The sequence below is a fragment of the Onychostruthus taczanowskii genome, unplaced genomic scaffold (genome assembly GCF_017590055.1).
Source record: "Onychostruthus taczanowskii isolate IOZ18803 unplaced genomic scaffold, ASM1759005v1 scaffold80, whole genome shotgun sequence".
Lineage (NCBI taxonomy): Eukaryota > Metazoa > Chordata > Aves > Passeriformes > Passeridae > Onychostruthus > Onychostruthus taczanowskii.
The window spans coordinates 2,787,270-2,802,957 of record NW_024505893.1 but is presented as its reverse complement, the minus strand read 5'-3'; the positions used below and the strand labels follow the sequence as shown (position 1 = coordinate 2,802,957).

Below are 15,688 nucleotides of genomic sequence, written 5' to 3'. Positions count from 1 at the left end.
TATTTCAACATATTTCAGCTTGTTGTTTCTTTCAGGTCTTCCAATCTGGACCAGCACGTAACAATGTGTGCATGAAGGATTTTTTTTTAGAAGGGAAGGAGAAATCCTAAAAGGACTATACAAAAAATTAGGATTTCACATGAACTTTTGTGCAGGGATTTAAAAGCCACATCTAGAGCCATTGTTCTTTGTGCAGCCCAGGTAGTATAATACACAAATGCTGTTGTATGGCAAGCCTGACTCACGTGTCTTGGTGGATGGAGCAACCCATTGGCCCATGCTGGCATATCCAAGGCTCCCAGACAGACAAGTGAATTCAGCTTTGTGAAAACAGCTTTAAAGAACACCCTTTTTTTAATGAGGGGTTTCTCTTGCCCTTGTTCTTGCTCTTTCTTACCTTGAAACCAAACCCTAAACCAAAATAACTCTTTAATACAAACTGTGACAGAACAGGTTTCTCTGAGCCTGCCAATCTAAACCAACACAAACACCACCCAAAGTGACACTTCTGCACAGGGTAAGGCAGGTCTACACAGTGTGGAAGTGCAAAGATCCAGCATAGCTGGAGATGCCTCCTGCCTCCCTGCTGTGTTCAACAGAAATGGAAACATCACAAGATATTCTCATTCCTAGCAAGCCTGTGCTGGAGGAGGGCTTAAATTGGCCTTCTGTCTCCTGTAACCCCAGCAGATGTGATTAATGAAAAAAGCTAATTATCTGTATTGCTAGAACACAATTCACAGGAAAAGAAATTAATTCTACATATTTTTTGAAACTGTATATAATCACTATTTAATTCTCAATAAGTAACTAACATCTCCCTAGAATGAAGGGAATCTCTGCCTTCATGGTGGGAGATACCAGTTTATGATCTCATTTATTTCTTGAGACAGTTCTACATGAACACTTTGGCACTTTGTTCTTCAAGAACTGATAAAGATGATATGTCATCTCTGATGTTTGTTCATTGAACAAAAATAGGGAATTGGAAAGAATTTTCTTTTCATAAAAAATAAGTTTGCATGTTATGCTGAAGTCATTATTCAAATTCACATACTTGCAAGTGATTAGCACACTGCCTCAGACAGAAATTTATGCAAGCATTTCAGTTCAAGTGATTCAGGGGAACCAAAGAATAAATATTGCCATCACCGTTTTTTGATGCAGGAGGGCATTGGCCATTTCTTGTGTGGAAAGTGTGAGCGGACGAGGAGATCTCTGTTCTGTAAATCTGGGCTTGCATTTCACAGCAACCAAACTTGCTCAAGAGAATGAAGAAATCCCTGCGGAAAGTCTTGGTGAAAATGGCGTAGAGGAAAGGGTTAGCGCAGGAGTTGATGGGGTAAAACAAAACCAGGAGGATCTTGGAGTTGGACACGGTGATGAGAGGAACCTTGAGCGAGGCCGAAATGGCAAAGAAAGAGATTGGTGCCATGCAGAGGAAGTCGGTGAAGATCAGTATGGCCATGCGCTTGGCAATCTTGGTGTCGCTGTTGGAGGAGACCACGTTGGGGTTGCGTACAGTGAAGTAGATGCAGGTGTAGCAGACGCAAATAACGACGAACGCCAGCACATTCAACACTAAGAGAAACATAACGTAAGCCTGGGCGAACGGTGTTTCTATATCCATGGGCAGACAGATGCTGACCTTCATGTAACTGCTGACCCCAAATATGGGAAGGAGCGCTACTGTGAAGGCAAACACCCAGCCAAAAATCATGATGATCACGGCGTGCCGCAGCCGCACCTTGCGGTGCAGCTGCATGGCGTATGTGATGGTGTGCCAGCGCTCCAGGGTGATCACTGTTAGCGTGTAGACTGAGAGCTCGCTTGCAAACACTGTGAAAAATCCTGCAGCGTTGCATCCTGCCCCAGTCTGCCAGTCTATGGCATAGTTGTAGTACTGGCTTTTGGTCTGGATGTCTACAGAGGCAATAAACAGCAGGTAGATCCCTATGCAGAGGTCTGCAAAGGCAAGATTGCACATTAGAAAGCGAGGAACAGTGAGTTTGTATTGACTGCTTATTAAAATAATGAGGACAACAGTGTTCCCAGTAATAGCTAAAATGCTGATGAACCATATCAGGACTCTCAGAATGTTGTATCCCATGATATCTTCACATGGGTTGAAAGCGTCAGGTTTAGGAGAGCAGGCTACATTAACTACTTCATTGCATAAACCATAGTCAAATTCATTCTCTGCTGGGTCAAATCCTATGCCATAGTTGGAAATATAATCTTCTGCTGCAGACCTTCTCCGTAGTTTTTTGCCAGACTTCTCCTCAAATTCTTGCTTCACCTGAGATATGCTACATATCGGATGTAATTCGGTCCTGAAATTGTAAAAAGAGTAGAGTTGCAAGCTAAGAAACACAGTAGGAGGCAAAAAACAAACACAAAATCCTCCAGTTTCCTTAACAGCACAGTTTTTCTGGTTAGCTGATTATACAGATTACCCTGGAGCCTGAAATTAATAGTGCGGTTGGCCCCTATTTATAAAATACTACAAGAACATGCAAATGACTTGGAAACACCATAAACTACATGGGAAAGGAAAATTTAATGTTTGCCTAATGCTCAGGATGCAGTTATCCACCTGGATAACACACTCTGTAAGAAGCCTCCCTCATTTGAAATTAATTTCTCACCTAAGCTCTCTGTGACAAGTGTGGGGGAAATACATGACAATGAACACCAATGTAAGACTGATCTTTGAGGAATGAGTCAAGTCAGCTGCAAATTCCCAAATTCCCTTTTTCCTAAAGGTTTTGACCACCACCATCTTTTAACTCTGCCAGGGTACATAACTCCATTTTGTGATGTTCATTTTTAGTACCTCATATCGTATTAGTGATTAGCCAGTAACACAAGTAAATAGCACAAATAAATTCATGCAGGATTCCAGATAATCTCTAGACGACAGATGCCAACAGAAACACAAGGCACAGGAGGCCATTTTGCTCAAAAACTATTTTTTTAAATAAGTGGATTAGAAATCAAGTGAAGTGAAACAAAATCAAACCAAACCAAACCAAACTGAACATTTTAATGGAAACAGTTGTTGCTGTTGTTTTTGTCAGAAAGTATCTTTTTAACATTTTAAGATTTTTTAGTATCACAAGCATTTTTTATAATTTTGTGTTTGGCTTTATTTTGTAGAGTATTAGCTCTGTGTCCTTCTCCATGCATAGACCTACAGAAGAAACAAATATTTTGCCTGATAATAGCAAGATGATCAGCTCCAACAAGATCATAAATATCAAGAACTATCAAGTATAAACATGAAATGAATGGTGAGTTTTTACAACAGCTCTTTGGCTGCCTTAGAATTTGTCTGTCCCATGAACTTGCATTCACAGTTTTGGATGCAGACCTAATCTGAGTTATGGAATAAAACACTTGACAATTTGTTGTAAAACCAACCCAGTTCAGCTCTGCCTACATTCAGCTACAACCCAGACTGAAGTATAGGTGTGTAATTTCTAGGACAGGACCCCAGCTTACCTTCCACCCTGACTCTGAGTACAGTTGAGAGAAGAACTCTCTAGGCAAGTAAAAATTTTTAACAACTGGTAGCAGCCTAAAAGGTAGAATTCTTCTTTGTAACCTAATTTTACCTTTTGACTTTCTACACTCACTACATCTTCTGAAAATTGAGTTTAAAGGGTCTGCAAGAAAGGAAAACTTTCAGCACCAGAATGTGAGGGACATTTCCTATGAGATTCTGAACATCCTCTACTATTATCAATATTTTTTATCTTGCCTGTCAACTGAGTCAGAAAACTGATTTTCTGTGAGGTCAAATATTCACTATGAAGGTCACAGTAGCAATAACAAGGCATTACATTTTGCTCTCCTGTGTTCTACTCGCATAAGGATGAGTGAAGGGTCCAGAGTATTGATCAATATATCAACAGTTCTCTGGCTGAAAGGGAATATAGGCTTCCAAGGAGCAATAACAGGAGAAAAAAATCGCTCATTTTTTGGTGCAACAGGCACTTGGGGGCACTGAAAGCTACAGCAATTGGTGGTTCTTTGAAAATGAACTGAGGGGAAATGTTTGTAGCCAATCATTTCTCAGCATGAGGTAAAAATAAACTTTTTCTAAAATTTTGGAGGCACTGCTTGGACCTAAATATATACTCAGGCAAGAGTGATTCATAAGGACAATTAAATATTTCTGATTATTGCAATTCATTAGTTCTTGCCTTATTTTTACAGACAGTGTCCCAAATAAAAGCAGGGTCCCAAGGAATAAGGTTTTTGCTCCAGGGAAAGGTAATGGGGAGTGTCCTGCTGGTTGACTGTATTGGGAGCGGGTAGGATGAAACTCCCAAGGGAAGGAAGAGCCATGCTCTGATACTGACTCTTTGTCATATCTTTGCCCTCTGTTTCTCACCTTTTGGGCTGTGCAGTGCACTCAGAACAACAAGTTAAAACATTATTTCCCAAGGGATGTGTGGGTCCTTGCTTCCTGTTGCGACTGGGTGTCATAATACAGTTAATTCATTCCCTCTCTTTGTAAATTTTCCTTACTTTTTAACATTATTTTGTTCATAGAAAAATAAACTGCAGAAAGGGCAACTTAGAGAACAAAATTGAAATTGGCAGAGTGCTCTGAAAAAAATAAACAAAAATTACTACCTTTGTTCAAGTTGTTATTTAAGTTGTTATTTTATGCGCCTCGTCTGGATCTGCTGGCAGCAGGATCTTGTGTGCTGAGAAACATGCTCAGCAGAATAAATAGTCTTGACCTGTGCTCTGTAATAAGTCCTATCTCAAACCAATCATCCTCACCAAAAAGTGCCATTAAGCGAGTTGTGAACAACTGATAGTATGTTCTTGTGACATGAGGCCCAAACACCACATTCCTGATGCTGCCACATTTTTTGAAAAAATAGGATTTCAAGTGACAGCTCCTCCAAAGAATAACGATCAAGTGTAAGGACAGAGTCATATCAATGGCATTCTTTTGTGCAGAAGGTGATCTTTATGTCAAAGAAAGCCAAAATCTTGCTGAAGTTTGTAATGGACTATGTCAAGTTGATTGTTTTAACATCTGGCCTCTGCCCTATGCATACTTCAAGGATATTATTTTCCAGTCACAGAAAAACATGAGGGGAGTTCAACATATTGTATTAGACTTGTCTTAAGAATGCAGCTTAACATTTCTTAGGCCAGCACCACATTATTCGAACTACAGATCAATATTTAGCATGAAATCCTTATTGGAATGATTAAAAAAAAATCAAAACTGTCTTATGTTTTAATTGTGTTTCTTAGACTGGCAGAACTGTGCTTGATGTGGCATCCTCCAAAACTTAGAAAGCACTGTTGCTGTAGCAGGTGTAAGATTTCCATTATCACAACAGCACCTGTTAGCTGCTGCAGACAGTTTTTGGAGGGGTGATTGAGCATGATCCACTACAGTAACTTATTTTATCTAGGGATTTGAATGCTGCAAAATCTCAAAAAGGGGAAATCAAACATGAATGGACAGCCAGAAAGGGGCTGCACATCCCTGTCTTAATTCCTTCCCAGAGCTGTCACGTGAACACCAGCTGCTGCTGTGATCCTTAGAAATGCACTTCTGGGGGTAATAGGTATCCTTTTTGTACTCCTCGGACTACCTGGAAGTTTTTTGTGAGCCGGATGGCCACAAGGAATGGCTGTCTCCTGTGAAGATGCATGACAAGCCAGGTCACACCAGGGTTCCCACCACCACAAGCAATGCCTGCTGCTCTCAGCCAAGCACCCACCAAAGGAATATTACACATTGTGTGATCAAGCACTATGCAAACTATTAATAACTTCTAAACAGCCTGAGCAGCCTTCAGTGCACATGGAGCTTGTGCCAGCTGTCACAAAAAGTGCTTTGAAATGAAAGAGGGTGTAGCTACTGTATGTGTGACTAATCTCTGCTGAAGTGTATGGTAATACTTTCAGTCTTCAAACCAAACACATGCATCCACTTTCTCTCTTTATTCTGGAGAGAGGAGCTCAGTTTCACACCAATTTCACTACAAGAGACATGACTGTATGAAAGAAATGACAATTTTTAATTATGTTAAAAAGAAGCTGACAGGAAGGGTTCATCTAAGTAATAGGTACTCATAATTTTGCATTTATGTTTGGTAGAAAATACATATGGTAACTCTTGAAGGCATGGATAAATATGTTCAGTTTTGTTGTGTTGACCAGGGAGGTAGAGTTGTGACCGGACTTGCTTCAGAAGCAGCCCCACCATGGCATCGAACATCCAGCCCAGCCTCGAACATCCACAATGGGGCTATGTGAGCTCTTCACAGGTTTCTTGGCATTTCTTTGCAAAATTACACTTACCCAGGCTGTGGAAAGGGCTCATATGTTCTCCTTGCCTTCTTGCTAGCCAGGGAAAGGCTTCCAAAAGTGGGGCTGTACTAAGGGGGAAGTGAGTGCTGTGGACTTCAATTTTGTGTAGTGAGTGTGTGGCATGCAAGTTTCTCAAAGCCCAAGTGAGGGGCCTAAATGCTGAGAGCTTACCACAGGGTCAGGACTTTTTCCTTCTGTAGCTTCCCTTCAATAGCAACTCTTACTTTGTTTTTGAAAAGTCCAATTAATTTAAGGGGTGGATTCTGGGATTTGGGTCCTCATTAGGACCAAGCAGCCCAGAAAAAAAATACCTTTGAAAATATAAATCAGAGTGATATCAGTGTTCCTTTGCAGATCCAGAACTCAAAACGCTTTCACTGGACTCTTTGGAAAATAACACTTTGCCACCAATTCTGGAAGGACTGAACCCATTTCTGCTTAGAAGCCACCAGGCACTGTGTCTGCATGAGACTGCACAAGTGTGTGAAAATGTTGCCTGCTGATCAACTGTTCTAGTGAAAACAGCATTTTGGATCAAAAATGGGTGATGGGGAATGGATTCTGTCAGATACTTCTGTCATCACTACAGTCTCCACCATCACACTTGCACTCTTTACACTGTCTTGTAAACACATGTAGATGATATTTATTAGCTATCAGCAAACTCAGTTAGCTTCCCTTGTCTGGAGATAATACAGTGCTAAAAGCAAAATAAAGGGCTATTAAAGGATATTGAAATAGAAGCTACTAAGAGTTTATGCTCTCTCTGCATGGTTTTACTTTTCTTTGAAGTTTTATGCCACTTCTGAAGATGATGTCTAGAATTGTAACAATGATTCATAAATTTTTTCTCTTATGGCAAAGTCCAAGCCTTTCAGGACATTAGTAAAGGAAGAATTTCAGACAATACCAAGGGTTTTTGTAGGTACCAGTTCCTCATGTTTTCCAGTGGCGCAGATTCAAGAGGTTCATTAACTACTAAATGTGAACATTTCAAGACTGTGTGACTGAGGTGAAAATACTCAATGAGAATCACTGATACCTAAAGCCTCACTGCAACTTGGTAATGGAAAATTAAAACCAGCATGGAAAATTGCCTTTGGAGTCTAAAAAGGCACCTTAGCCTCCCCACCCTTCTTTGTTGATTTGTGTGAAATGGATCTGCTCAGAAAAAATGTCCCAAATTGCTGTGAATATGAACTCAACAGATAATGTATCTGTAATGCTTGGCTGGGCAGAGCTCCAACATCAATGAGGCTTTCTGGAAGAAGAGTTTGGGATCACTCAGTGCTCCTGTTGCCCTCGTGGACTGATGAACAAGTGTTGACCAGCTTCTCTGCAAACATAGCCTTCCCCCTCCAGTTACCTTCTGAAAGAGTTATCAGTTGTTTCCTGGTTAATGTCTTCGGTGTGGCTCCAGACTGGTCCCAGTGAAAGATGGGTTTATGAGAGGTGAGGGCAGAGCTGTGTCTGGGGAAAGTGCTGATGCTATCAAAATTTAATAATTCCCTGCAATGGAGAGGCAGTGCACTGTGTAGCATCCATAAACCTGTATGTGTTTTGTATTCTTTTATTTCCATCCATTTACTTACCTGCACTGAAGAGACCTTTTCTATTCACATTTTGAGGAGTTTTATTTAATTCACTATCAACTGCTGAAAAGCACCAGAAAGAAAAACAAATGAAATAACTTACTTTTGTCTTTTCCAGTTTGTAAATGCACAGCAATGGCTAGGATAGGTGAAGTTTGCCTCAATCAAAGATCTAAATTTGCTTAAGTCAGGAAGCTTTTTTAAATTGTATGTAGACCTTGCTCTTAGCTTCTTAATGAGTTCTAATCCATGACTTGGCAGGAAACTGATTTTCGTGCTGGAAATATCCCTTTAAGAAAACATATGAAAATCTTGGTAAAAAGCAAATTTACTGCTCAACAATGCATATGTGTTTTAGACTGTCCTACTCATTCTCAGAGTAGTGACTGGAAACAGATCAGCTGGAAATCTACACTGAAAAGATGATCCAGTGCTAAAGTGAGTGTTCCTCCAGCAAACTGAGCTAATATCCACTGCAAACAACAATCAAGTGATGTTAGTCTGTAAGAACAAAAGAAAAAAAAATCTCATAATGTTCTGAATAAAAATTAGCAGGCATATCAACTATTACTGCAATATGATGCTGGGTTTAGTAAATACCCAGAAACTGCAGCAATCATCCCATAATACTGCTAAAGCAAAAAAGAGAAGGCTGAGGAAATCACAATAGAAGTTTGCTATATGAACATCACATCATGGGAAGGCTGCTGTGGAAAAGGCAATAAACACAAAGAGAGAAGCTCACATGTGGGTACAGGTTGGGGATATCAGATTTTGTACTCATTAGGAAGAAAAACATTAAAGAGAGACAGGGGTGGCATTGTTCAGGCCGTTAGGAACAAAAAAATCCCAACAAACCTTCCTGGATGTTTAAAAAACAAATATAGCAGAGACTGAAGCAAAGAAACGGGCACGACTGCAGGAGGTTGGGAGAGATGTGTTTATGTGGAAGGCAATTGCTGTGGGACAGGCTATCAGAGGCAGTGATGGAATCAGCAGCCATCAATGAACTAAAGAGAGACATCAATGAACTAAAGAGAGCATTAGAGGAGCTTTTAAAAGGAAACATGTTCTGCATACACTTAATCTTGACTTGTGCCACGCAAGTGAAGAAAGGGAAGAAGGACCAAGGGTGCTCCATCTCCAGGCTAAGAGATACTTGGAAATCCATCCCCATAGCTCCAAGACTGTAGGAGCTTGGGCAAAACATCTCTGCATTTCCCTTACTGGGACACAAACCATGTCTCTCAGATCATGACAGCCTGAGATCAACTCCTTTTTCTGAAGAGCAAAGGTAAAAGTGAATTGCACAAAATCACTCTTCCTCCGTTAAGCCCTTTGCTCTCTCACAACCTGAGACTGATCCAGGAAGCAATGTTTGCTGAGGCTGCTCTGCTCCTTATTCTCCAAGAAAAGAAAAGATTTCTTCCTAATCAAGGAACTGGACTGACAATATTTGCAGTTTTCTCCATGTCCCCTCAAAGGTACAGTTTCCAGTTCATCTTTGACAGTGTGATGTCAGGACACATTATTTGATCTCTATCACCCAACATGCACAAACTGTTTTTATTATTGCATTAATACAGGACAGTGGTGCCATGTGAGGGGGAGACCAGGTTTTAGCAGCATTTAATAAAGTTTAGACAGTTGCTATGTACCACACACACATTTGCACCTCTGTTCTCTGGTCTAGAAAGCAAAATTAATACCAGGAGAGGGCCCTGTTTGAGCACCAGCCAAGCCTAAGAAGTTCAGAGGCAGATGATAAAGCAGTTTGTAAAATTGGTGGAGATGATCTTTGTGCCCATGCTGTGCCCACAGCTGAGGCTTTACATCCAGGCTCTGAAGAAATGTGCCACTGGACAATGGGCTGTGGCAGCAGGGGAGCAAACACAAACTCCACTCCACTGCCTCAGCTGGGACCGTGACTTTTACAGAAGAGAGACTGGGGTATGCCAAAGTGCTGTGAACTTCTGCAGGGCAGGCTGAGAGAAGCCACACCTCTCACAGAAGCGGTCCTGAGGTCCTGGGCTTGTTTCTACAGGAGCTAAACCTGGCAGCTGATGAGAAATTTTGGGCCATCGATTTCTACCTTGGATGCTTGAAGAGGTGATTAAGCTGCAATGAGCAGCCTCAATTTTCACTCGTGCTGACTACTGCCCTCAGTGCTCTGCCTAATGAAAACTGTCACCCAGAGTGTGTGCTCATGAGTCAAAAACTAAACAGCAGGTTTCTGCTTGAATCCACAGCCAGCATCTCTCATGGCATCATTAAGAGAATGTGTAACTTCATAGTTCTGAACAAGAGCACAGAAAAAAAAAATGTTGGTCTTGTTAGCTAAAAAGCATTACTGCATCCAAACTGGTTTAACACTGTGTGGAAATAAATATGAATAGCACTTAAAAATATCTAAAAGTTTTCTGAATCTTTCATTATCTCTAAATAGTTTCGAAGATATTAAATTGTTTTTCCACAAAAAATTGTTACTTCTTATTTAAGAAACTTTTCTTTTTATGCTCATTATCACACATAAACAGAAATGATTTAGAGAAAGTGCTTTGCACACCCCTGTGGGGTTTCTTTCAGTATGTCTGTGAGGGATGGCTATGGATACACCACTGAAAAGCAAACACAGACATTGTGCAGGTGGTTTGGTAAATTACTCCGCTGAGTTACCACACACATTTCAGCACAGAGGTTCTTTGGGATGCTGTTCTCTAGTTAGAGGCTTGATAAATTAAATAAGCCTGATGAACAAGATTATAACGTGGCAGTAGGAAATCAAACCAGAAGGCATCAGCAATTGAAATACATGTTCTTGTGTTATTGTTGCTTGGCCGTGAGTCATCAGCCTTGACAGCAGCCGGTGCAGGAACAACAAAATGAATCTACCTTCTCTTCCAATCACTTCCCTTTCCTACTGGGAGTCTCTGTTGGATTAGCAGAAGTACTGACCAGCTGATGAGGTCTGAACAACACCTACAGAAATGGCAAAAAATAGCTCCTGGAGCAGAAATCAGAGCAGGATAGGCGGACTGGAGAGAACAATTTTCTTCGTGCTTGTATCTAAACTGATCTCTGGCTGCACTTCAGGGGCTCATCTGTGGAGCTGGGGATCTGCTGGAGCTCTCCTGCAGCCTCCATGTGTGGGATTACCAATGAAGAAAAATTGCAAGGTTGTGATGGGCCACAGCCATGCCTCGCTCTGCATTGAGCCAGGACACAGCCAGAGAACTAAGGACACCAGCAAAGGCTGGTGCAAGCCACTACAGCTCTGAGAGGAGCAGCAGACAATTAAATGAAACAGTGCAGATGAAAATTAAAGCTATGAAACTCCAGGTTGAAAACAGAGTGTATATCTGTATAGAAGGAACATGTATAATTGTGGGATTTATTAGCTATTTGATTCACTGGTCTACTGTCAATGCTGAAATCCTTTAACTCAAAACCTTTCCCAAAGAGAGATTCTAATTCAGCCAAGAGCTGTAAGTCTGAGAGAGGAAATAATTTGTGAAACTCTGTAGCTTGCACAAGGTCTATGATTGGTGCTGTCTATTTGTGTTTGTGTTTCTTTCACATTACTTTAATATGATGATTTATAAAACAGAAGTTGGCATTAATTGACTCCTTAACACTGGTTCAGGAAGATCAAGAGTTAAACCACCTTGATATTCATTCTATTAGAACACTGCAGTCTGCAACACAGATTTGATTGCAGCAACAGCAAAAATATGATTTGTCCCAGCAAAGATATGATTATGGGTCAATCATTTCCACAAGTGAAAGCACATCCCTGGTGATGGATGAGTAAGAAGGCTCTTCTTTCATGATCTCATCCAGGATAAAAAGGTAATTTCCCATCCACAGAATAGGGGGTGTATTGGTAATGGAACAGAAAACTTTTTACACAAATAATTCAGTGTTAGAAATTGAACTATCAAATGAATCTCAACTACAGGCAAATCAATTTGATAAACCTCCAGAATATGATTGTATCAAGCATAGCTTGCAAAGAAAATGCACTTATTTTTTGCTATAGGAAACAATGATTTCCCAAAGAAACACCTATGACATTACTGGTTCAAAGATGCTCCTATGTCAGTCTTTTCCAAAAGAAAGAAGATGCTTTGAAGAAACAATCAAAGTGGAGCAGAATGCAGTAAGCCCAACTCTTTGTATGATAGGTGCATTGACCATCACACAGCGGAAAATGAGGCATTCAGAAGAGCTCTGGATTCAACTTAAGATTAATCAGACATTTTTTCTCCCTCCTTTTCAGATTTGTAACCACTCCAGCATCTGTGCAAAATATTCCAACAGCACCAATGATCTCTCTCACTTGTTTGGGGTGACTTTTAGCCCTTTCTGTACAACCAGATAGATGCAAAGAGAGAAAGGTTCCAATGAATCAATGAGATGAAAAAAGAACCTCACATCTCTCTTGCAGCCCTTACATGGTGCCTTGTGCTCAGAAACACAGGCAGCTGTGCAAACTCATGTATTTTTGGAGCCTATGGCAAACTGTGCCTTTTGGTAATGGTGGCTGAGATCCATGAGCTTTCTATTGCTGAATTTTCTACTGCTGAGTTCTCAATTCCCAGCTCATCACCCACCAAGGACATCCTGCTGTAACTGTGTGGGATGTATCTCATACCTATCCCAATCCCCATCCCTGCAGGATGGGAATTTTGCTTCAGAATTAAGCTGCATAGATGCAGGGGCAGATCTTCAGTGGCAAGTAATTCAGATTTCAGCACTAAGAACCACTCACCCAGTCTTGATTTAGCTCAAACAGAAAACTAAAAGCATTTTTTTATGGAAAAAAATCAGAATGACTCCTCTCTTACACAGTTTAATAAACTGTAGAGAAGAACCTGGATCTAAATCTCTCACCTTCAATACTCTCAAAAACTTGAGGACAAAGTGAAAATAAAGTTCTAGACTGAAATTTCAGTCATGGCTTCCTTTTTTAAATTCAGAACTAGACCATTGGTCTTGACCGCCAAGGTTTGCAAGACTTTGAAATCCAGACTGGTCTTCATATGTTCTTCTCTGACCTTTTCTAAAGAGTCAGTAATGAGAAAAATGTTATCCAACTACTACTTACAAAACAATGGGTCCATTGGCTCCCTGGAAGGCCTCATTTGGTAATTTTTCTAGGTTATGATTATCACTTAGATTTCTGAAAAACACAATATTTTATGATGAAACAATCTGAGACTAAAAAAAAAACCAAAAAACTCGCAGAAGTTACTATCTTCATTTTTCAGAATTGCAAACAACAGAAATAGTTACAGCTCATCCAGGTATGTTCCATTAAATGCATGATCCTCAATGTCTTGAATTCCATTTTTATTGAGCCATCTGCAACAGAGAAAAGGAAAAGAGAGTTGTGTTCTTATTTATGCTTCATGACTAAAATGTATGCAATTCAAAACAGGGAACCTCAAACAAATAAAATCCTTAAATGGACATTGAAATGGTGAAATTTCTGCAAACCCTAGCCTGTAAGACCCCAGTAGTGGAGGAAGGCTTTGGAGGGGGCAGACATGAATAGGGTGGATGAGTGCTACCATCAGAGATGGCAGCTGGAGTACTGAAGTAAGGGCAGAGCTGCTGAAGATGCTGGCACTGCTTGTGGCTCCACTGGGAAGGCAGCAGAGGAGCCAGGGAGACCAGAACCTTTCCTGTTGGTGCTGTCAGTGCCACTCAGCTTTGCTCATAGCAAGATGCTTTTGAAATGCTGGGCCACGGCTTCACCTTTGCCAGTTGTTAGGGAAAAAAGCCTGCTGTGTGCCATGGGCTGACATCCACAGCCAGGCAGGCGGAGGAGGGGGGGGTGATAGCCATTGAGCCAGACAGGAGGGCAGGAGAGGGCAGCCAAACTGCCCAGAAAGCAGGTGATTCCTCCTACACCTCTGCCTTGACAAATTACACTCCCTGTCTGCTCTGCTGCCCAGTCCTTCCTCCCCAGGATTCTTTCCCCAGGAGGAGACCACAGGAGTTGAACCTGGCAATTGAAGCTCCTGGGGCTCTCTGCCAAGTTTTTACTCTGGTGCATTACCTAATTAAGGTTTAACGACCTTCCTTCTGTCCCTTCAGGTGCTAAAAATTTACATTTAGGTCAGTTATATTTATCATCTTTACGGTGCAATCTTTCATCTCGCCTTAAACGTCACTTCGCAGCTCACGCCCTCTCCAACAGGCAATGACAGGTCTGATTGATGGCAGAAATGGCCTGATTTAATTAAACTGTCAGCAAACCTGGACTCTTTTCTAATTCACTTTGAAAGCTGAGCATACAAGTGACCCACTTATCTGAGGTCTGAGGTGGTGAGCTAAGGTCAGCATGGAAATCAGTCATGGGTCTGGCTGAAAGGATTGCTCTTTTGACCATGACAGGCAGATGCACATAGCTCTGTGTCTATAATGTCTGTCAGGCTGGATCAGGAGAACTGTCACCGTCCCCTTCACTTGCCAGCACTATTAGACATGAGTGAGCAGGCACAGAGGAGAGACAGGTCCCTGCTTACAGCATTTGAAACGTTTATTATATTACATTGATCTTATAAATTTGTAGCTGCCAGGCTGATAGATACGTTCTTAATCACACTATTAGCACTTGCTGCATACTCTCACTGAACATGATGTTAATGCAATGAGATACTAAGGTTGTAAAACAGTCACTGTAGCCACACAGTGTGGACTATATACTCCTGTCACCTGGCTAACAGCATCTGAGTAGTAAAAAGAGCAAAAAAAATTACCCAAACCCTGAGACCTCATTATAGTACCCATAGATGCATTCCTGTTGAGGCAAATTCTCATCTCACTTCAACCAGCATCCTTTCTGACTCCACTAACTCTTACATTAGCATGGTGACAATGGATGCAGAGAGCACAGCTTGGACATGGGGGCTCTTCCTTATCATTTCATGGCTAGAGCAGATTTTTAAAACTCTAAAATTCACCCAGTGCAAGAGGTCACTGTCCCTGAGGAACAGGAATTTACACCCTATTTCAGGACTGGAAAGGTCTATCTTAGAGCCCAAGTTGCATGCAGACCTGGAAGCAAGGTGGATTTCTTCCACAGATTTCTACCACTTCATTACCAAATGTCTCCTCAGCTCCCACCTGTGCTGATCCCATGCATAGCAGAAGATCAAATGTAATCTAAATTACTGGTGGAAATATGCTTGGAGCCTTCCATAGCTAAGCCTATTAAAATGGTTTCTCCCCAGAATGTGGGAGTTCAGTGGATCCTGGGTGATTTTAATCATCTTGATATTCCTTTCACTAAATGATGTTGCTGTGACTCTGTTGAGTTGCTGGGACTTCAGTTTTGTATAGAAAAATGGCATATTTGTGCCTAAAATGAACTAAGTTCACTACAGCACAGGGAAAGTCCAATCAGGTGCTCTCAAAGGGTGGATGCAGGGCCTATGTCCCAAATTTACCCAAACAGAGTAACATTAGGACACTGCCTGCTCAGGGTGCTGGAGGCCAGGTCTGCTGACACAGCTCTTGCTGCTCCTGCACATGCTGGTGGGTGTGGGGAGCCTGTGACAATCACAGAATCATAGAAAATTTGGGCTGGAAGGGATCTTAAAGATCAGTCAGTTCCAAACACCCTGCCATGGACAGCAGCACCTTCCACTAGACCAGCCTGCACAAAGCTCCATCCAAACTGGCCTTTTGTGCAGTGCTTTGGAAATATATACTTGAGAAAAGTCACTGTGTGTATG

General features: G+C 41.3%; 1 protein-coding gene across 1 annotated transcript in view; it reads right to left on the bottom strand.

The window, feature by feature from the left end:
* Positions 1–779: 779 nt before the first annotated feature.
* Positions 780–15,688, bottom strand: part of FSHR (follicle stimulating hormone receptor) — a 78,680-nt gene continuing 63,771 nt past the window's right edge. Inside the window, exons 7-10 of the mRNA XM_041424142.1 lie at positions 13,239–13,307; positions 13,051–13,125; positions 8,047–8,232; positions 780–2,333 (exon numbers count right to left, since the gene is read on the bottom strand). Of these exons, the coding sequence (XP_041280076.1) occupies positions 1,106–2,333; positions 8,047–8,232; positions 13,051–13,125; positions 13,239–13,307 (1,558 nt within the window). The 3' untranslated portion in view covers positions 780–1,105. The remainder of the gene's footprint in view (positions 2,334–8,046; positions 8,233–13,050; positions 13,126–13,238; positions 13,308–15,688) is intronic.